This window comes from Hevea brasiliensis, chromosome 16 (genome assembly GCF_030052815.1).
Source record: "Hevea brasiliensis isolate MT/VB/25A 57/8 chromosome 16, ASM3005281v1, whole genome shotgun sequence".
Lineage (NCBI taxonomy): Eukaryota > Viridiplantae > Streptophyta > Magnoliopsida > Malpighiales > Euphorbiaceae > Hevea > Hevea brasiliensis.
In genome coordinates this window covers 67408279-67430181 of record NC_079508.1, presented here as the reverse complement: position 1 = coordinate 67430181, position 21903 = coordinate 67408279, and the positions used below count along the sequence as shown (strand labels likewise).

Here is a 21903-nt window from a genome sequence, read left to right as displayed (position 1 = left end):
TCGGTGGTCACCGCTGGCAGAAGATGCATTCAATAAATTAAAAGTGGTGATGACTGGTGCTCCAGTTTTGGCTCTACCGAATTTTAGTAAGCCATTTATAATTGAATGCGATGCTTCGGGGTCGGGCATAGGGGCAGTACTTATGCAGGAACGCCCAATTGCTTTCTTCAGTCAAGCTTTACATGGTAAGCACCTCCTTCTATCTACTTATGAGAAGGAAATGTTGGCACTGGTTTTAGCTGTGCAGAAATGGCGATCATACCTCCTCGGTCAGAAATTTATTGTTGGATGATCATCGAGTTTGAAGCACTTGTGGAATCAAAAAATCACCACTGCTGTCCAGCAGAATTGGTTGATGAAATTAATGGGGTTTGATTTCATTATACAATACAAGGGAGGCAAAGACAACATTGTTGCCGATGCTTTGTCTAGAAGGGAGGAATATGAGACTAATGGCGGGCAAGTTTTTGCAATCTCTTGTCCAATTCCACATCGATGATTCAATTAAGGAAGAAACTAATTCTCTTCGACTGAAAGCAAAGGTGCAACAAGTCCAAAAAGGAGAGAGGCACTGGGACCACAGGAATATGTAGATGGCATCTTATTTTTCAAAGGAAGGATTTATTTGTCTAAAAATTCAGCTCGATTCTGATATTATTGAGCAATTCCACAACAAAGACTCATGAAGGTTTTTCAAGACCCTCCAGAGGATAAGGTCCACTTTTACTCACCAAATCTTAAGAGTAAAGTGCGAACCTTTATAAGGGAATGCGATGTCTGTGACACAAAGTTGAAAACACTCTTCCCACGTGTCACATAACCACTTCCAATTCCTAATAGAATTTGGGAAGAAATTTCTATGGATTTTATTGATGGCCTACCAATTCGGTGGCAAGACTACCATATTTGTGGTCGTGGATAGACTTTCAAAATATGCCCATTTTGTTCCCATTTCCCATCCTTATACTTTGTGACTATTGCTCAAGTATTTTTGATCACATATTTAAGTTCCATGGAATGCCACCGTCCATTGTGTGCGATCGTGATCCGGCTTTTACTAGTTCATTTTGGAGGAATTGTTTGAGCTCAATGGTACTCGGTTCAATTTGATTCGCTTATCACCCACAAACCGATGGGCGTACAGGTGGTAAACCGAACATTGGAGATGTATCTCGGATGTTTTACAAGTTCCAAACCCAAATTATGGACTAAGTGGTATCGTGGGCGGAATATTGTTATAATACAAGTGTTCATTCTGTCACCGTAAAAACTCCATTTGAGGTAGTTTATGGGAGACCTCCACTGTATTGCTTTCATATGTTACAGAACAGCTAAGGTTGCGGCAGTCGAACAAGAGCTGGTTGACCGTGATGCTGTGATTCAAGAACTCAAGGAAAAAATACAGCGGGCCCAAAATCGAATGAAGCAAGTCTATGACTTAAAGCACCAAGAGAGAGAATTTGCTGTGGGTGATTTAGTGTTCCTCAGACTGCATCCTTCCAAGCAGAGGACTCTTGCTTTGAGAAAGAGTTACAAATTAGCGGCCAAGTATTATGGGCCCTTCAAGGTATTACAGAGAATTGGTGCTGTTGCCTATAAATTGGAACTGCCGGCCGGAACCAAGGTACACCCTGTGTTTCATGTATCTCTTCTCAAGAAGCATGTTGGAACTAAAAGCACAATACAAAGAAGATTGCCATTCTTGGATGATGGTGGTGAATTAATTCCATAACTGTAAGCTATTTTAGACAGCAGAACCAAAAGGAGGAAGCGAGAAGTCTTGATTCAGTGGCACAATTTATCTCCAGCTGAGGCAACTTGGGAGGAATTAAGTAAGATTAAACAGAAATTTCCAGATGCTTCTCTTGTGGACAAGAGAGTTGTTTAAGGGGAGGGGAATGTCACGTGACCCTTTCTACTCTTTGAATAAGTCTAAGTAATTGATTTTTTGTTTTATTTGTTAATTAGTTGCCCTTTTTGCTGCTGTTGACTAGCAGAGTTTACTTCCATGTAAATAGCTATTCTGTTAGCTATACTGCTATTTAAGTGAATGAATAATCAAGTCCAAGGCAGGGAGAAATAACTTAAACGTTCTTTTGACGTTGAGGCCTTGGTTTCCTCCATTAAACCTACTTTACTTTTTTTTTTTTTTTTCCCCTTAAGCTCATATCAGAATAGGTTCAAGAAGTAAAAAACAGTTTGTACCACTTTCATAGTCTTATTTTATCAGTTTGAGTTCAAATTTGATTTGTGTTGCATTTGCTGTGTAGTGTTTCACTGTACAACTATGATCATAGTAGAATTCTCTGAGTTGTGAATTAAACTGAAATTGAAAAGACGATATAGTACTGGATTTGCCCTGTTCATTTCTGTAAATTAATTCTTGTAATAATTATAATTAAGCTATCGGGGGATAGAGAAGCGAGGAGCAAAAGATGGTCAAGGGCAAATAACTTTACAAATTACACATGAGAATTAGAAGATGAAAATGCATCCATATGTTTTGTGAATCATATGAATCTTATCTATGAACAGAAACCTTTCCAAGCCAAAAAGGAGAGGGAAAGAGGGGGAAGCAGAAGAAAAAGTATGTACAAGTTAAAATTCTATGCAAAAAAAAAAAAAACCAGCAAGAAAGAAGTTCATCATCTCCTAGGGGAAATTACTTTCGAATGACATGTTCCTCACCAGATTGTGCATCTATGTGCTTGATCCATCTTTTCTTACCCTTGCTTAACCCAGAATTTCCCCCACTTGTAGCTACATGTGCAATATCAAGTCCCTTTCCTACAGGCAGAAACACAGACCTGACCAGGCGCCTGGACCCTCCTTCAAGAACTCCTATCCATCTGAAACTTGAAGCTCTCAAGCTAGCATTCTTGCACACCAGAACTGCACCCTGGTTGCCGAGCTTTGCTAGTCTCAACACTCTAGCAAACTCCTTTGGCCGCGAATCCACCACCAAGAAATCAATGCCTACTAGCCTCTGCAAAACCTCCTCTGGTTCCCCAAAAACGACTTCTGGTGACATCCCAGCCTCTTCCATGGCTTCTGCGTATTTAGATCTTGACTGTTCATCAGGGACTATACAAACGTGTCTTCCACCTGTGTGACGGCTAGCAATGGCTAAACCAATGCTTGTGGCAATAACTCCACCTTTTGACCACGTTTCTACAATAAGTTTGGCGTTCCATCCTGCAGCCATGGCTGAAACAAGCTCGGCCACAGCGGATTCTTGAAAAAGCTCACACTGCAAACAAAACCCAACAACAATTCCATGAGAAAACAGGACCAAAAAAAAATCCTGGAACAAAAATTTCCAGGAGAGTAGCTTACCGATTTAACCGTCTCGATATAGGCCTTCAAAGCAGTTTCAGGGGACCAAACGAGCTTCATTTCTTCCAAAAATCTTCTTTTTCTTTCTCTTCCTGGAGTTGTGTTTTACTTTGTTGGCAAGTTATAATGGTGTTGACAAATGAGAAATTGATGCTTGGCTTTTTATTTGTGAGTCTGAAAATGGTTTTTATTGGACCGTTGACATTAAACCGCGCAAATCCAACGTGTGGTGCGGTGTAGATATTGAGATTAAGATGAGATTAGCATTAGAATATAAGTATTTGTCCACCAACCTGATTTTGGAATTCTTCTACTTGTCATTTGCTTACAGGGCTTTACACCCATGTTTTCACTATAAAATTACGACTATGTTACCAACCAACCCATTAACAAATCACACTTATTTTTCTTCTTATATATATATATATATATATATTAACTTGTTCTTGAGTTAGCCATTTACCAGATAAGATCCACTTTGCATCTATACCAGTACACGTACCCAATTCAAAATTGTACAAGTTTCTTGATTAAGAATCGGATTAGCCTCGCTGTATTTCTTTAATTTAACAACCCTAGTTAATTACTTTCCTTGCAGTATCACGCCTGGCAACTGGCAAGTGCATAATCTGATACCTAATATTGTTATTAAAATTGGAAATATGATACCAAAGAGAGAAATTGAAAAATCGAGAAGATGAGACCAAAGAGAGGGGAGGGTCAAATAGAGTGGGAGAGAAGAACAGGTGAAGGTTCAGAGGCCACCGCGTCAAAATAAAAGAGTGTGAAATCTAGAGGTCCAACCATTTTCTCATGCCAAAAAATAAAACGGAAGTATTTGTTTTATCGGACCAATTGCCACGTCATTCATGAACTCATTCTTCAGCTGACGTGGATGTCTCGTGGCGTCAAGCCGACCATCATCTTGCCAGCTAATTAACGATTGTGTTATTGTAAACACAAACCCTTCTTTGGAACGTTATGCTGTGCCTGTCTTGCGGTTTACATTTTTTTTTTTAATAAAAGTATTATTTTAGATGTTAAATAAAATAATTTGAAAAAAATATTTTATTATTTTAATATTTTTATTATTAAAATTTATCAAATTTAATTTTAGATTATTTTTTAATATTTTCTGACTAGTATATCTAAAAAAGTGATTTTCTCAATAGCATTTTGTAATGTCCTTGCTCCAACTACTAGAAAAATTTTTCGCTTTAGCCCACTCCATCCTGAGCCTCACGATTTTGTCTCATAGATGGGATGGAGAACTTCATAGGAGGTCACCCATATTAGAATTTCTCTCAAGTGAACATGTTTAACCCAGAGTTCTTCTAACTCTCCAAGTCATTCCACCAAAATACGCCTTAACTGATTAGTTTTTCCCATTTTAATGTATGATTCGATTCATTTATGTGCCATGCATTACACTACCCTAAGTAGCCTCACCATCCTAGAAGGCTGTTGGGAGTTTACTCTCTTATGCCACTCTCTGTCTTCATTAGATTACTTTCTTTAGTTGGGTCTTCACACAGTTCTAACAGTAATGCCAAACAAGTCTCATCGTATTGTAACTAAAAAAGAGGGTAAGTAGTTCTTAAAAAATATAATAATTTAATTAAAATTAATATATTTTAAAAACAATAATTTTATGTATTCATTATTTTCATATATTTTCATTGACCTAAAAATATAATTTTCATAAAATAAATGAAGCTTAAATATAATTTTTTTTAATAATTAGTGGTTATCACAATTAATAAATGCTTACAACATACTTTATGTTTTATAAATAACTGAATAATTAGTGGTGGTTAATAATTATATTCTTGAAAGTGACTTTCACTAACTAGCAATCTTGCAAGAATCAAACTCCATCCATCCCTATCAAATGGATTGCTATTAAGCAACATAAATTCATACATCACATTTGACTTTCTAGGCATTAAAATAACTGTTTAATATAAAAAATTTAAAAAAAAAAAAAAAAAGGAAAAACGAATGCGATGATCCCTCTACGGTCATATCAATTCATTATTATTGCCATTTTCGTGGCTTTGTGTAGGGTCAAGTGGTGTGATATTTTACTACTTTTTTCTAAGATTTGATAGCCAAGAAATGGGCATCCGACAGTAACCTGAATTAGCAATTACGTAGCTAAAGGTATATATGTCCCAAGTTTTCAAGAAAGTAATCCTCATCATCATGATGTATATCACACTGCAAAATATACATTTATTAGATTTTCCTTATCTACAAATTGATGACAACATTCCAAAAATATATCAGGCGATTGTGTGAGTTTCAATCTGTATGAATTGATTTGATGTATTAGACTTGGTGCATGATCGTGTTATTGGTGGGAGGTTGGCTAATGATCAAATATTATCTAGAACATAAAGAAAGAGAAAACGTGTTCTCAACTATGACTACCATATATTTGTGATTATGCGTGTGTTGGGGGGATCAAAAGGGGAAAAATATAGCAGCCAAATTGTGCTTGAAGATATTATGGTTTGATAGTTCCATGGTTGGACCTTGAATAAGAAAGATCAACTATACTATTTAGGTCTGTTATCGGAATTAGGACTTCTATCTGTTGATGGTATTGTGTAGATGCTTCCATGGGTTGGACCTATAATTGAAAAATAGACTTGGGTTTAGGTTCTTGGATGAATTACCCAGGAAAGAGAGGGGTGGTTGAATATAGGTTGGGTTTGGTAAAGGAAAGATTAAAGAAATGGACGAGAGGGGTCATATTACGATTTCGACGTCTGGTCAAATGCAAATAAATATCGTTGATTTCTGTTTATTACAGTTATTTTCAATCCAACAGTTGTTTGAATGATCATATGCTTTTTTTTTTTTTTTTTTTTTTCAATTTGTAACTCTTGACAGGGATATAATTGGATGAATTTGTCTTAAAATAACATGACGGGCGGGAAGGGCTGAAATCAACCAACATAAGAGAGTGAAGAGCTTGTTAATTAATTTGTTATGGTTGAATCTTCCATGGGTTGGACCTTGAAGAGCAAACCTTTCACACTTTTTTTTGTGACCTGTCATGAATGTTTACGCAACAAACCAGAGAAATTGAAAGTGGGTTGAACCCTGAACACGTAATCTTGGATTTGGTTTGTTTAGATTCAGTTTGTTGTAGAAAAAATCAAATCAAAAATAAATGCGAATGGTCATTGTCACTTCAACGGATTGGACCTTTTAGAATTGAACTTTTTATCTTTGTTTTTTTTTGGTCATTTATGTAAAGCTCTTGCAGCTTTTGCTTTTTTCTTGGGCCAATAGATTATGTCTCAAATGCTCATGTTCTTCTTGCAAATGGGGTCCTGAATTAAATGATATGACATTTCTGCAACCAGGCTAGGCAATTTCCTTGATGGATGCTTCAGGAAATGGTCTCTCTCCCATGAAAATAAATAAGGCAAGGTTTTCAATTGAAAATGAGTTGGTAAAGAACATTATTGCTTAGATTGAGCTGTTGCATCTACAGGATACCTTGTAAACTCCCCCAAGTAAATGAAGAAGCCTGCGCTCCTCAAGTTAATTCAACATGCCCTTTTCACCATGGTGATAAAGGGCCGCATATAACTTGAGCAGAAATTGAAATTTCCCAGAAAATTCTTTTTCAAGTCATAAAACAGAAGGAAGATAAAATTCCTATGCATAAATCATTCGACTAGGCAATAAGAAGTAATTTTAAAAATATTTGACTTAACTTATAAAAATTAGTTTATAAGTGCTTAATACTTATATTTTGTAATTAATTCAAATTTTAAGTGATTACATGTTTAGTTAAAAGTGCTTATAAGTGATTGATAAAAAATAACCTATAAGTATATTTATTATTAAAATAATTAAAAAATATTAAATTTTAAATAATAAATTATATTAACTTAATTAAAATATATTTCAATCATATTACGATGTTTAAGTCTTGAAGGGGATATAAAATTTCTCGCATTATTATGCAAAAACCATTCGACTAGGTAGCAAAAAGTGATTTTGAGAATGTTTGATTTAACTTGTAAAAATTAACTTATAAACACCAAATACTTATATATTATAAGCAATTCAAATTTTAAGCAGTTATATATTTAATTAAAATACTTATAAATTACTAATAAGTAATTCATATGTTTAGTAAAAAATAACATATAATTACATTTATTATTAAAATAATTAAAAATATATTAAATTATTTTCTTAAATAATAAATTATATTAACTTAATATTTTATTATAATATTATTAAATATATATTTTAATCATATTACAATATAATTTAAATTTAAATTAAATAAACAAATATTTTATAGACGCATACTTTATTAAAATTAATAAAAATATTTTTAAATTTATTAAAATTAAAATAAATAATTTATTTAAATTATTATAAAAAATAAAATTTTTAACATAAATATGAAAATAAATACAATAAATATATATAATAGAGTTATAAAATTAAATAAAAGCAATAAAATAAAATATTTAGATAAACTAATTTATAAACATGTAACTTATTCATAATAAAATGAAAAATTTTTTTTCTTAATTTTTTCCCTTATAAACTTTTAAAATATCTTAAATAAATAAATCAACTTAAAATTATAACTAATATAAACTGATTTAGCCAATTTACAATTCTTTATAAATAATATAAAATTAATATAATCATTAATCAACTTATTAAAAATAACTTTATATATATATAAAACACTGTTCCATATATATATATATATATATGATTTCCCGCTGCGGTCTGCAATTTACATTCGCCAAATGCACAGTAAATGGCCAGAATAATTTTATGGGAACCCCTACGTGTCAAAAACCCAGGACTCCAAATACACGTGTCAAACAGGCAACTCACTTCATCTCCTTCTTCAACCATCCAAAAGCCAAAACCCTCCAATTCGACCGATCACCCCAAAACGGCGTCGCAAAATGCACCGTTTCAAACCCATCATCCACGGCTGCCACACCCTCAACAATAGCGCTACCACCACTGGACCCATTGTCTCCCGCTTAAAATCCCGGTCGGTAATCCGGTTCGGTGGACCAGACACCATCAAATTTCTTCAAGGTCTGCTAACCAACGATGTACGGAGGTTCGGTGAAACACCGGGTGAGTGAATGTCGTATTTGCCCACTCCCAATATGCCTACCGTCTCCGCGCCGCCTATGTACGCTGCTTTTTTGACTCTCCAGGGCAGGTTTTTGTGCGATTTGTTTTTGTATAGACCGGCACGGGCTGGAGAGAAGCTTGATAGTACAGGGTCTGGACCCGGGTCCGACAATGGTGGGTCGGTTGAGCTGTTGGCGGATGTGGACTCTTCTGTTCTTGATGAACTATTGCAGACTTTTAAAAGGTGGGTTCTCCTTCCCTTCGTTTTTTCCCTTAATTATTTTTATAGGATTTCGGGATCTGTATGTGAATGATCTTTTGCCTTCTTGTTGTAATTCTTAGCTGCTGCTAGTTTTGATAGATATGAGTTGGCACTGAGATACATGAAATAATCTTTATCGAATCTTGATTTCTTTGTTTGCTAATCATTATTATATTTACTCATATGGTAGCATCTGGAGCTGCAAGCTCTCTTAATCTAGTGAGTTTAGGAGCAATGGATAAGAAAGTATTTCGCTTTCTTACTTGTCAAATAGGAAAATGGGTTAGAGGAGCTGGGCATTCTGATTATTGGTTCAGGCAGCTGTATTGTTAGCTATTGAGGGGACTAATATTTCTTCAGGTGTTCAATATGTCTGGTCAGCTTACGTTTATTTTATTACTATATTCCTGGATTGTATTTGGCTGGTCACTTGGTCAAGCCGTCAAGGCATATGCTATATGTTGGTAGCAGATGTTTTTATGTTAATCAGGGGATGACTTTTTAGAAAAAAAAAAAAAAAATGGAAACGAACAAAACACCACTTCCCTTGTAAAAATGAACTAAAAGATGGGCTACTTAGCTAATTTTCAGAGTTGCATATCATTCTTATACGTGTAGATCTTGTTCTGAAATACCTGATGTTGGGTAATGCAGTGATGGTGCCAGTCTCCAAACTGCACTAATCAAGAATAGCATTTATTTAGTGCAAAAAAGTCAAAACTTACAATGGACTGATGGTTGATTAACAGTCGGTTCTTCTTATGATAAGAGGATCGTATTTGGAATATTCATCAGTACTTTTATTGAAATCGCCATTCACCAAGGTAAACAAGTGTCCAAGAAGTAAGAAATGTATAATAAGTAGTTGATAAGAAACAATTAAGCCTTACATTTCTGCATGTCATTCTTAAAATAAGCTTGAAATGGTGTTTGATAAATGTTTCCTAGCCATTTTATTTATCTGTTAATACTTTACTACTACTACTACTATTGCTTCTCCCTTTTTTTTTTTTTCAACTCCTCACTTATATAGCAGTCTAGGAGCAAAACTTGATTGTTAACTTCTATGTTCTGATGCAGATACTGTTTAAGGTCTAAGGTTGAGAAAGACAATGTGGCAGAAGAGTTCTATTGCTGGCAGCGTTTTGGTGGGAATCTTTCTGAAAAATCCAGACTTGCAGAAGAACCAGAGGCAGCTAGCATTGGCTGGGGCACGAGCGTTGATTGTTGTGCCAGTTCAGCTGCACAAGGGGATGATCAAGGATGGCAATGGTTTAAGGATCCTAGATTGGAATATCTTGGTTTCCGAGGAATCTTTCCATCTAATAAGACACGGTAGTTTTTAAACCTTCGTTGCTTGTAGATATTTGCATGCTTAAATTGGCACCTGGCTTTTGAGGCTGGAAACCACATGATTAATTTGCTTATAATCCTTGTGATAGATTCAGATGTGATTTACTTATTTTTATGTTCTTATTCACTAAGATGTGGTTGGTTGCAACACCTTTGGTTGAAGCTGGCAAAGAACCATGTGAAGAAAATTACCTACTGTGGAGAATAGAGAATGGAGTTGCTGAAGGCTCAACTGTGATTCAAAAAGGTTCATTCTTCTTTCTCCTTTCATGATTTCATCTAATTTTTTGAATTGTATAACTGTATTAATGGCATTAGTGTTTTCTGATTCTGTCTTTTGGAGCTAACAAGTTAGCTTCCTTTGTTTATCTAAATGTACTAATTGATCTTTCAATCTGAACTTAGGTGAAGCAATTCCACTTGAATACAATCTTGCTGGTTTAAACGCAATAAGCTTTGACAAAGGTTGCTATGTGGGTCAAGAGCTTATTGCTCGCACACAGCACAGGGTGGTCATTCGAAAGCTTTTGCTTCCTTTAATGTTTCTAGATGATAATGGAAAAGGTAGTCTAATTTTACATTCATTCGGATTCTGCTATGTCTACTACTTTTGCATATTGAGAGCTTTTTTTTTTTAAAAAAAAAAAAAAAACCGACTTTGTTTCAGAGGTGGAGCAGAGAGTTGCTTCTGGCTCGGGAGTGATTGACACTGGATCTGGCAAGAAGGTTGGGCCTGTGACAACTGCCCTTGGTTGTTGAGGGCTGGGTCTTTTGCGATTGGAAGAAGCATTTAAAACGTCAGGTTCTTCGACCATACAAGGTCAGGAAGATTTCAAGGTTGAGGCTATTAGACCAAAATGGTGGCCAGCTGAATTGTTTCCAAAGCATTAACAGCATAGTGCAGTTGCTTAGGATGTTAACATAGAAGGCAAGGGTTCCATGTTTCTTGACTTTATTTTGTCAAAGCAAACTGTACCGTTGATCTGGAGCATCCATAATGAAAATTTTGGTCCTTGGTAGAAGCAGGAATGGACGTTGTTCTGTGCAAAAAAAAAAAACTTGCCCGGAATTGGAATCTAACTTGCCCGGAATTGGAATCTTAGGCAAGGATTAAGACTGTTGTTCAGTAATTAAATAAAGCTATTCAATTTTTCGCTAATTAGATCAAGTTGTTGGACGGTCCCTCGTCTCTGTTCTGCTTTCAGGTATGCTTCTTTAGATTCTTGGTTGGCAGACCTTGTGGCAACTGCCTCTGGGTATGGATCCTAACAAGTGCAAATTTTTGCCCGCATTCTTAAAGCTGCTGTGTCTTCTGGGTAGTTCGTCTCACTAGCGTGAGGGCAGATTTGCTCTCCGAATTTTTGCTTTTATATGGTCTGCTCTAACTTGCGCACCGTGTATGGATGGATATTGGATTAGAACTGTCTCGTGACATTTTGAACCCTGCTCACCTAACAAGCGGTTGTACAACCTGCAAAGAGAATTTTTCTCCCTTCGCATAAGCAGCCGAGAACTTCCCAACGGGACCTGAAACTATGGGGGGTGAGCTTTCATTTATCATTGAAGCATTTGGGAGGACTCCCTACAGCCACGTTGAGAGTTCACAAGATGCTGCTTATATTTGAATTTGTGGATCAATTCAATCTCAATTAACCTGCATATTGACTAAGCACGGCAAAACGCTGCTGCTTATGTTTGAATTTGTGGATATGGTGTTCAGTTTTGGTTTTGGTTTGGGGTTTGGAATTGGAATCGAATTGAAATTAGTATAATTTTGATTCGGTTCTTCATTTTTATATATAAAAAAGATAATAATATATTTATAATTAAGAATTATAAAATAATTAATGTATTTATAATTAAAATTATTTAGAAAATAGAGAAAAATAAAATATAATATTAAATTGTATTTAATTCATAATTATATATAAATAAATATAATTATATTAAAAGTATATAATACATATAAAAAAATAAAAAAATATATGTATAAATTTGATTTTTAGTTTGGTTATGGTTTAATATGGTTTCAATTTGATTTTAATATGATTTTAATTTGATTTTTAGTGAAAAATTAGAACTATATTAAAATATTAAAATAATTTTGATTCGGTATGATTCATATCGATTTAATACAGTTCTTTGGTTCTTTTTTGAGCATGTGCGATCAACCACGGGAAAACGGAAAGGGCTCATTTTTTTCCTTTCCAGAGATATTACAAGGGGTTGTGCCAACTTCTCGTAAGGCTCTACGAAAAAACTTTTTTAAGTTAAAATCAAAAGAATTTGCTTCTAAGAGTATCTTGTCAATCAACTCCAATTTTACGATAGGCATTGCTGTTAGCCGTACTCTCCTTTGAAGGCACAAGAATAATAATAGCGTGACCAATTTGTGCTGTTTTGTGAGGTCTCCAGTTTCCTATTTGGGTCATCAATTTTCCAAAAAGGAGAATATAGCAATCAAGAACAAGCATTGCTTTTGTTCAGCTCTTGGATCACTGCCTCCATGGTTGGCCTGTGCTCAGGAAGCTCTTGAGTGCAAGCAAGTGCAATTTTTGCCAGCTTAGCTGCTTCTGACTCAGAGAAGTTTCCTTTAAGATTGGAGTCAATAAAATCTTCATATCTGCAAGATGCAGCTGCTGCGCGCATTGTATTGGTAAGCATCTGTTTACCAGAGAGGATTTGGAGGATGATCACTCCAAATGCATAGATGTCACTCTTTTCAGTAAAATGCCCAGTTGTTACGTACTCTGGAGCTAGGTATCCCATGGCAGCACTTATTTTAATGGTCGAGAATACAATGTCATCTGCTAGAAGCTTAGGAAGGCCAGAATCTGCAATCATTGGGTTGAAATGTTGATCAAGGAGGACTTTCTCCACAGATATGCGACGGTGGATTATGGCAGATTTGTTTGCTTCACTGCTGTGCAAATATTCAATACCTACTCAACACAAGACGACAATATCGATTTACAATGACAGAAACATAGAACGGTTTTCATCCTGTTTACCATGTAGCATTCTTTGAGTTTGAAGATATTCGGAATTAAAACCGAAGTCAATGCAAAAACCTAATAAATTAGCTCAATATCATCATAAATGGTAGAAAATTATTTGCTTTATAGTTCACTTATCAATTTTCTTTCATCTTATATCTAGTATGCAGATTGCAGCTGCTGATGATGGAACATATCTTAAGAAGTGAGAAGTAAGGATAAGCAAATTGAAACTTGCTGGGCTATGAGTAAATGACATGGAAAGACAATTTGTAGAATAAAACTGACCGTTTGCAATGCCATTGATAATGGAAGCCCTTGTGGACCAGTCGAGAACATGATTGCTTCCATCTTCAATATCAAGATATTTTGACAGGTCTCCCTTTGCAGCAAAATCATAGATGAGAAAATATTCACCCCTGCCCCTGGAACAACAAAAGCCTCGTAGTCTAACAAGGTTCTCATGTCTCAGAGATGTCAGTAAGTTCAAGCCCTTCACAAATTCATCTTCTTCAGACTTACAACTTGTTATGTTAATGCTCCTAACCTCTACAACAGAACCATCTCTAAGTATTCCTTGGTAAACAGATGAGAAGCTGCTCTTTCCCAATAAATTCACCTCAGAGAAGCATCGAGTTGCAGATTCAATCTCCTCCAGGTTGAATCTAAAGTCGTTTAGACTGTCTGCGAAAATTCCGATGCCATTTCGACAAACACCTAATGGATCCCACCCATTAGAGTACTCCAGGCTTACAAGTGGAGAAGCACCACCCCTATGGAACTCCTTAGCCTGGTCAATGCTCAGCCGTCCAACAGAAGACTCGGATGTATTTCCAATCTTTTGTTTTTTCCGGGGGCTTTTGATAAAAAATGTGTAATCCAAAATAAAAATATATAAAAAACAGGTGAGTTTGAAAATATTTAGAATGTTAATTATAATAGCGTTTTTAAGGTTCGGACGCTATTTATAATAGCGTCTGCATCAAAATTTTCACACGCTGGACGTTATTCAAAATAACGTCCAACTTTTTTCTAAATAATAAAAATTAATTAAAAAAAAATTTAAAGGTTGGACACTTCCAATTTTTTTTTTAATTTTTAATTATTTTATTTTATATTTTAAATAAAATATAAATATTATTTTAATAAATAAAATTATAATATATTATATTATAATATTTTTATTATAAATATTATTTTTAATTTAAAATTAAATTAAAATTTAATAAAATAAAAAATTAAAATTAAAAAAATAAATCATTAAAAATATTTAAAAAAAGTTGGACGCTAGTAGCGTCCAACTTTTCTTTTAATTTTTAATTATTTTATTTTATATATATTAAATAAAATATAAATATTATTTTAATAAATAAAATTATAATATATAATATTATATATTATAATATTTTTATTATAAATATTATTTTTAATTTAAAATTAAATTAAAATTTAATAAAATTAAAAATTAAAATTAAAAAAATAAATAATTAAAAATATTTAAAAAAAATTAAACACAACTTATAATAGCGTTGAACTTCTCTTTTAATTTTTAATTATTTTATTTTATATTTTAAATAAAATATAAATATTATTTTAATAAATAAAATTATAATATATAATATTATATATTATAATATTTTTATTATAAATATTATTTTTAATTTAAAATTAAATAAAAATTTAATAAAATAAAAAATTAAAAATAAAAAAAATAAATAATTAAAAATATTTAAGAAAAGTTTGACGGTTCAACTTTCTTTAAATTTTTAATTATTTTATTTTATATTTAAATAAATTAAAAATATATTATATTAATAAATAAAATTATAATATATAATATTATATATTATAATATTTTTATTATAAATATTATTTTTAATTTAAAATTAAATTAAAATTTAATAAAATAAAAAATTAAAAATAAAAAAAAAAATAAATAATTAAAAATATTTAAGAAAAGTTTGACGGTCCAACTTTCTTTAAATTTTTAATTATTTTATTTTATATTTAAATAAATTAAAAATATATTATATTAATAAATAAAATTATAATATATAATATTATATATTATATTATTTTTATTATAAATATTATTTTTAATTTAAAATTAAATTAAAATTTAATAAAATAAAAAATTAAAATTAAAAAAATAAATAATTAAAAATATTTAAAAAAAATTGAACGCTACTATAAATACGTCTAACTTTTCTTTAAATTTTTAATTATTTTATTTTATATTTTAAATAAATTAAAAATATTATTTTAATAAATAAAATTATTTACAAGTTAATATTATATATTATAATATTTTTATTATAAATATTATTTTTAATTTAAAAATAAATTAATATTTAATAAAATAAAAAATTAAAATTAAAAAATAAATAATTAAAAATATTTAAAAAAAATTTAGTAACATCTAACTTTTTTTTAAATTTTTAATTATTTAATTTTATATTTTAAATAAATTAAAAATATATTATTTTAATAAATAAAATTATAATATATAATATTATATTATTTTTATTATAAATATTATTTTTAATTTAAAATTAAATTAAAATTTAATAAATTAAAAAATAAATAATTAAAAATATTTAAGAAAAATTGGATGCTACTATAAGTAGTGTCTAACTTTTCTTAAATATAGTGTCCGAACCTTAAAAACGATTTCAGCCCAGCTTATCTAACGCCTTCTTAGTAAATATTTTTTTATTTGTTTTGGATTGCACCTTTTTTGTCAAAAGCCCTTCTTCCCGCGAAGAAAGAAAGTGATCAGAAATCCACCACCTATCAACATAACGGTGGCAGTAATTACCCCTGCAACAATCGCAAGTTGTGGAAATTTTGACGATTTTGAACAGTTGGTTTGGTTGCTAGGTACATGAAAAATTGCAGACGCAGGCATATTATTTGAAGTAGTATTATTTTTTATTGGTCCCAGAGGTTCAACTTGGTTGATGTTCACATTATCAAATGGAGTGCAAGCTCTCAGTTTTTGAAACCCACTTCCACATAAATCTTTGTTGTTCTCAAAGTGAAACCCTCCTTTTAATCTCTGCAAAGCTTCATTTTCAAGTGTAAAAAACTAAAATCAGTATAAGCCAACAATATGCACCACAAAATGACAGGAGAAACTGTATTCAATAGGGCACTCCAGAAAGATAGTCAAAAAGATGAGAGGAAAGAGAAAAAGAAGCCAACCAGAAGGGACCATTCCAGAAAGAGAATTGTTGCGGACATCTAGCACTTGCAATTGAGGAGCATTAGCTACTCTTGGAGGAATGGGACCGAACAAGCGATTAAAACCTAAATCAAGCCTTCTCAACATCCCCAAGTTCCCTAAGCTAGCTGGAATTTGATCAGTTAGTCTGTTATATTGCAATGCAAGAACTGTTAGCCACTTCAAGGACCCCATCTCTTTAGGTATGATCCCTGTTAGCTGGTTACAACATAGCTCTAAAACTACAAAACAAAGAAAAATCCAATTAAACAGGGTCAACCCATAATGCAGAAATCTTGAGCAACACTGACAACCAATCCAAATTTTTATGATGAGAAACTATCGAGTAAAGAAAACCCGGTTCTCATAAGTACTTCGACAAAATCATGTCCAACAAAACCGAAATGCAAACCATAGTGCACTATTGGAGACGAAGAATTTACACTACTGCATATTACAGTTTGGCCTGATTAAGGCATTTTATTTTTTCCCATATAATAAGCAATATCATGCATGATCTAAGAAATCATATTCATTAATGAAGAAGAGGACAAGGGGGGAAAAGAAGAAAAAGAACACTGAGGAAAAAAGAAGCAAGCAACACAAACAGTAATTTTACCCCTTTTCAAAATCAACTACTAACCTTGGAGACTAGCCATGCCAACGATCTCAGGAGGAATGCTCCCAGAAAGATTATTAACATTGAGATAAAGATCAGATAACTCTGTCAAATTTGCTAACTGTTTGGGTATCTCTCCAGACAGCGAGTTGTAATGCAAGTAGAGGCCCGACAAGCATTTAAGCTCGGCCACAGCCGGTGATACCGTGCCAGAGAGACCCTTTCCTTGCAGCGAAATGTTGGCCACTTTGCGGTGCTCATTGCAAGCAACCCCCTCGAATGTGCCCCTACACGGATCACCGTCGCTAGTCCAAGAGTTCAAGAACTTGTTGGTTGGGTCTAAGGCGGACTTAAGCTCCATCAAAGCTCTTAACTCGGTATTTCCGCAAACACGTTGTAGAGTAGCCAGCGCAAACAACAGACTGACAAGGAGGTAAGGGTAGAAGAACACCATGTTTGTTTTCGCCTCTAAATTTCTCTCTCTTGACTCACTGAAAATAAATAGACAACCGAAAACCCATTTCTATGCCTTCTCCAAGGAATTTTTAGCAATCCAACATGAAAAATCTTTCTTCTTCTCCTTCTGAGATTGCAAAGCAAAAGAATAAGAGAGAAGAAAAAAAAAAGACTCAACTTTTTTCAAAGACTCAACTCTTGTCTTCTGAACTTTTTCTGTGAGTTGCTGATCGTATCTGTATTCTCCAGAAATCTTGTTCTTTTTAAAGCACCGAAAGAAGCAAATAACAGAGACCCAGTTCTGTTCCTTTCCTCCCTGTATTGTCTCCGTACTGAGCCGCTATGATTGGATGGTAGGAGAAGCAGATTGCAGACAAGACAGTAGCGGAAATGAATACACGTAAAAGATGAAGGGAGAACGACAGATACTATTTAATGTGTATTTTTAACGAAACTATTTAATTATTTTATTTTAAAAAATATTTATTTTTTATGTGAAACATATAATTTTTATTTCTATAATTTAAATAATATAACAATTTTATTTTTTATAATTTTAAATTAATCAATTATTCAATTCTTATTTATAATTATTCTCTATCACCTATGATTAACTTATCAATAATTTAAAAAAAAAGTTAATGGGTAGATTAAACAGTTTACAAGGTAAAAAAAATAATTAATTAATTTTATTAAAATTTATTAATTAAATAATAATTTTTCTTTTTTTTAAATGATTAATAGGTGATTTTGGAAGGCTGGCACATTCACACTTTAATGTTAGCTGTGGATAGTGTATAGATATAGATAGCTTTGACAAATAAAATAGATATAGTCATGGCCATACGGATGGATAGATAAGAGGAGTGAAGATAGTGTGACACATTGGCTGGATAGCTGTGACTTTTGGACTCATGTCAACCATTGACCTTCAATAATAATTATTGTTACCTTGATTGAGCTGTTTCCCTTGTGATAAGAGTGGTGATCAAAGAAATTGGTTGTGATGTTTGTGATTTGCTAGTCTATGTTTCTGAAGATTGAGTGCAGTTTTTGAGGGACCTGACCAGACCAGACCAGACCAGAATACAAGAACCAAACTCACCAACTCCACTGTCTCACCCTCTCGCATTTTTAGTACCAAAGTTAATTTTGCTACTTTAGATATTAAAAATGTGAAATTTTAATTTTTCTAATAATTTCTTTAATTAAAAAATTCATAAATTATATATCATGAAAAAAATGTGGCATCGGATTTCATTTTGTTTATATACAATTATTTGTTACTTTGCATTTGATAATGATTATGATATATCACTGAGCTGAGCGGATAGTCTAATGATTAATTTGATGAGATAGTCTTATATCATATTGATTTGAGTCTGAGTACAGTATAATGACTAAATATTATCCATACTTATAAATATAATGAGAGACAGTAACGAATTATCCAATAGTTTCTATTTTATTTTAAAAGTGTCGGTAGCCAGTTTCTAACCGGTTGTCTGTAATCCTTAGAACCTCCGAGTCTATATAAGGAGTTGTTCTCTTCAGTTGTAATCAGATTAATTTTTCCTTTTAATAATATTCTCTGAAGTTTTTTTTTATGGCTTTCTAAGCTTTTCTCTTTCTCTCCGAAAACCTTTGAATTAATTAAATTAATTAAAAAATTAATTTATATATTACTAAGACGAGGCAAGATGACATAAAACTCTGAATAGCTAAAATTATATAATTTGAAATTTAATGTGTAGTAATTACATGCAATGCAAACCGTAGACAACTACAAATTTGAAGACCAGTCATTCCCGTGTTTTGATGTAATAAATAAAGGGAAAATTATAATTTCCTACGGTGATTTCACGCATTTCTCAAATAGAATTCTGAGCTTAAATTTTAGTTCTATTAGTAAAGAAGGGTAAAATATTATAGACAAAAAAAAATTATAGTAAATTATAGTTTAGTTTTTAAATTTTAATAAAATTTATAAATTAGCCCCTGTATTTTTAAGACTTATCTATTTAATCTTTAACATTTAAATAAATTTATAGATTAACCAATCCGCTCAATTTATAATTAATTATATCAAAAATATCAAAATAATATTATAAATTTACAATATAAATTTTATTATAAAATAGTCTCATATTTTATAATATTTACTATTTTAATTATAATATTATTATTTTATTTTATCAATATATTAAATATATTATATATTTGAACTAAAGAATTTAATTAAAAAATTTATTATTGCATTATATTATTTTATAATTAACAAAAAAAAATTTAGACACTTTCCCATCAACATATATTTAAGTATGAATAAATATACAAGTTTATTAAAATATCAATGATTAAAAAAATAAATTTTAAAAATATAAAAATTAATATAAAAATTTTATTAAATTTTAGAGACTAAATTATAATTTATTCTAATAATTTTTAAGTAATTTCCCCTTTTCGTTAACTATGCGTAAGTTTGAAATACACTTTCACTAGCCAAGCCTAAATTCGAAATAATTTTTGTCAGGAAGTTAATTTTAATATTAATCATAAGAATTTTTTTTAAGTTTTTAAAAAATAAATTAGCACATTTTATTTGATATTATGTTTAGAAGAACTACTATTGATAAACACAATCATTTAAATATGTTATTTAAAAATTATTAATTCAATATATTTTAATTAAAATTTTAAAATTAATTAAATAATTTAAACTATTAAATATAGGTTAATGATAATAATAATAATAATGCTGATCAATAAAGATTGAGAAAAGGGTTGTTGGGCTATGCTTGAAAGGGGTTGGAGGTCAAGGGACAAGCTCAACATGTCACCCCCACATCCACATGGAGCAGGTTGCACTATTTGTCACCCATCTAATTATGGAAAATATTTATTACATAAATTCCATTATCACTAAAATAATAAAAAATTCAGATTAATTTTTTATGAACGTAAAATAAACATGAAAAAATATCTGATGAATAAAAAAAATAGAAATCTTTACTTAAATATGATGTAATGAATCAAATGTATTTTTATTTTATGAATTAAAATTAAAATTATATCCCTTTATTCCATTTGAAAAAATATATGCGATGAGGATGATCTTTCATATATTTCATAAAGAAGCAGCCAAATCATCTTTTATATGGTACTTGCAAATTGCAATCTGTTGGACCCAACATGCAAAGAATTTGTATTTTCTAGTGGTTTGCATCCAATCAACGGTGAGAAAGACAAAATATCACTATTAAAAAACTTAGGATTCCTTTGGATCTTCTTAATTACTACCAACAATAGAAGTATGAGGTAATAATCTATAAAATAATCCAATAATGACAGACTATCGCAAGCTTAAAGAACATCTTTATGTTAAACATGATCAACCAAGGAAAAAAAAATTATTAAATAGCTATCAACAACTTAGGACTAAGAGTACAGACCAGAAGCACCAAATAAAATTAAATTAGTGGGACAAAGCTATAAGACAAACTTGACGTGCATTAAAAATAAAATCTTGCTAATTAGATCCTCAATCATGGTCCACAAGGTAAAAAAAAAAAAAGTTGCCCACTTTACAGTATGAACAGGGGAGCCATTAAAAAGTAATCTATAGACCATGTTTATGTGCCTATCTTTTTCAATGCTTTAATATCAAACCATCTACACTACTGATGCAAATAAAGCCCTCTAATTTAATTTAATTCGATTTGGGACACCCCTAATAAAGACCATGAAAATGATGCCATCTGATTGAAAATCAATGGTGCTTTACTTGAAAAATCTCCCCACCATTGTCGACTAGATTGTGATATATTATTAAAGGGGAAAAATACTTTTGGTATAAAAAGCAAATTGCAATCTTGATTGAAATCACAAATTCAAATACTTAGAAAGGTCGTTCTTTGATTTTCAACTTATTTCTAGAAAATATTGTTAAGGTTTGTCTTCTTTTTATTTTCTTCTCTGCGTAAAAGAGCTACATATCAAGAATTGAAGTTCTTGTGAAAAAGAAAATTCTGCGTACGATAACTTCAACTGCAAATTCCTTTTACTGTCATCTTTGGCTTTTATTTTGGTTAGATTTTTTACCTTTACCTTCCTTCACTCGGCTAGATACCAGGCAAATGTCTCTTCCTCTTTCAAAAGGTAACAACTTTTCCATTTGAGATTTCACGATCATGACAAATGAGTATAGGGGACCTTTCATTATCTTTTTTTTTTTTTTTTCTTTTCTTCATTCCTTTTTATTTAATTGTTATATATATATATATACATGGGGAGGATGGCAATTTTCATTGAATGAGACAGAGCATTGAGGCAATGGCAAAGCTTGCGAAGTGGGCTCTCAACTCTCAGTGGAAGCATATGCACAAGCCGTAATCTTCTTTTTGAATGGTGTTTTGCTTTTCGAGCATAATGATTTCTCCACCAATATAATATATAATAAACACATCAACCCCATTTGAGATGTTGCCTAGTGCTTGCACATGATTTCCAGTCATGG

General features: G+C 31.8%; 2 protein-coding genes and 1 pseudogene across 2 annotated transcripts; 1 reads left to right on the top strand and 2 right to left on the bottom strand.

Moving 5' to 3' along the window:
* Positions 1 to 2436: 2436 nt before the first annotated feature.
* Positions 2437 to 3570, bottom strand: LOC110631837 (uncharacterized). The gene is made up of 2 exons (XM_021779808.2): positions 3337 to 3570; positions 2437 to 3250 (listed from the first exon to the last, which is right to left on the bottom strand). Exons 1-2 carry the CDS (start codon positions 3394 to 3396, stop codon positions 2663 to 2665), a joined length of 648 nt encoding a protein of 215 aa, XP_021635500.1. The 5' UTR covers positions 3397 to 3570; the 3' UTR covers positions 2437 to 2662.
* Positions 3571 to 8216: 4646 nt separating this feature from the next.
* Positions 8217 to 11252, top strand: LOC110631784 (putative transferase At4g12130, mitochondrial; annotated as a pseudogene).
* A 1050-nt stretch (positions 11253 to 12302) lies between these two features.
* LOC110631787 (probable leucine-rich repeat receptor-like protein kinase At5g63930) lies at positions 12303 to 17768 on the bottom strand. Its single transcript, XM_058138641.1, has 5 exons — positions 16956 to 17768; positions 16294 to 16554; positions 15849 to 16155; positions 13378 to 13943; positions 12303 to 13035 (listed from the first exon to the last, which is right to left on the bottom strand). The coding sequence occupies exons 1-5, from the start codon at positions 17383 to 17385 to the stop codon at positions 12554 to 12556; spliced, it is 2046 nt and encodes a 681-aa protein (XP_057994624.1). The 5' UTR covers positions 17386 to 17768; the 3' UTR covers positions 12303 to 12553.
* Between the last annotated feature and the right edge of the window lie 4135 nt (positions 17769 to 21903).

Coding starts and splice junctions, on each gene's coding strand:
- LOC110631837 (XM_021779808.2), bottom strand. CDS start 3,396: ATGAAGCTCGTTTGGTCCCCTGAAACTGCTTTGAAGGCCTATATCGAG. Junction 3,251..3,336: donor ATATCGAGACGGTTAAATCG/GTAAGCTACTCT, acceptor TTTTGTTTGCAG/TGTGAGCTTTTTCAAGAATC.
- LOC110631787 (XM_058138641.1), bottom strand. CDS start 17,385: ATGGTGTTCTTCTACCCTTACCTCCTTGTCAGTCTGTTGTTTGCGCTG. Junction 16,555..16,955: donor TGGCATGGCTAGTCTCCAAG/GTTAGTAGTTGA, acceptor TTTGTTTTGTAG/TTTTAGAGCTATGTTGTAAC. Junction 13,036..13,377: donor TATCAATGGCATTGCAAACG/GTCAGTTTTATT, acceptor TGTGTTGAGTAG/GTATTGAATATTTGCACAGC.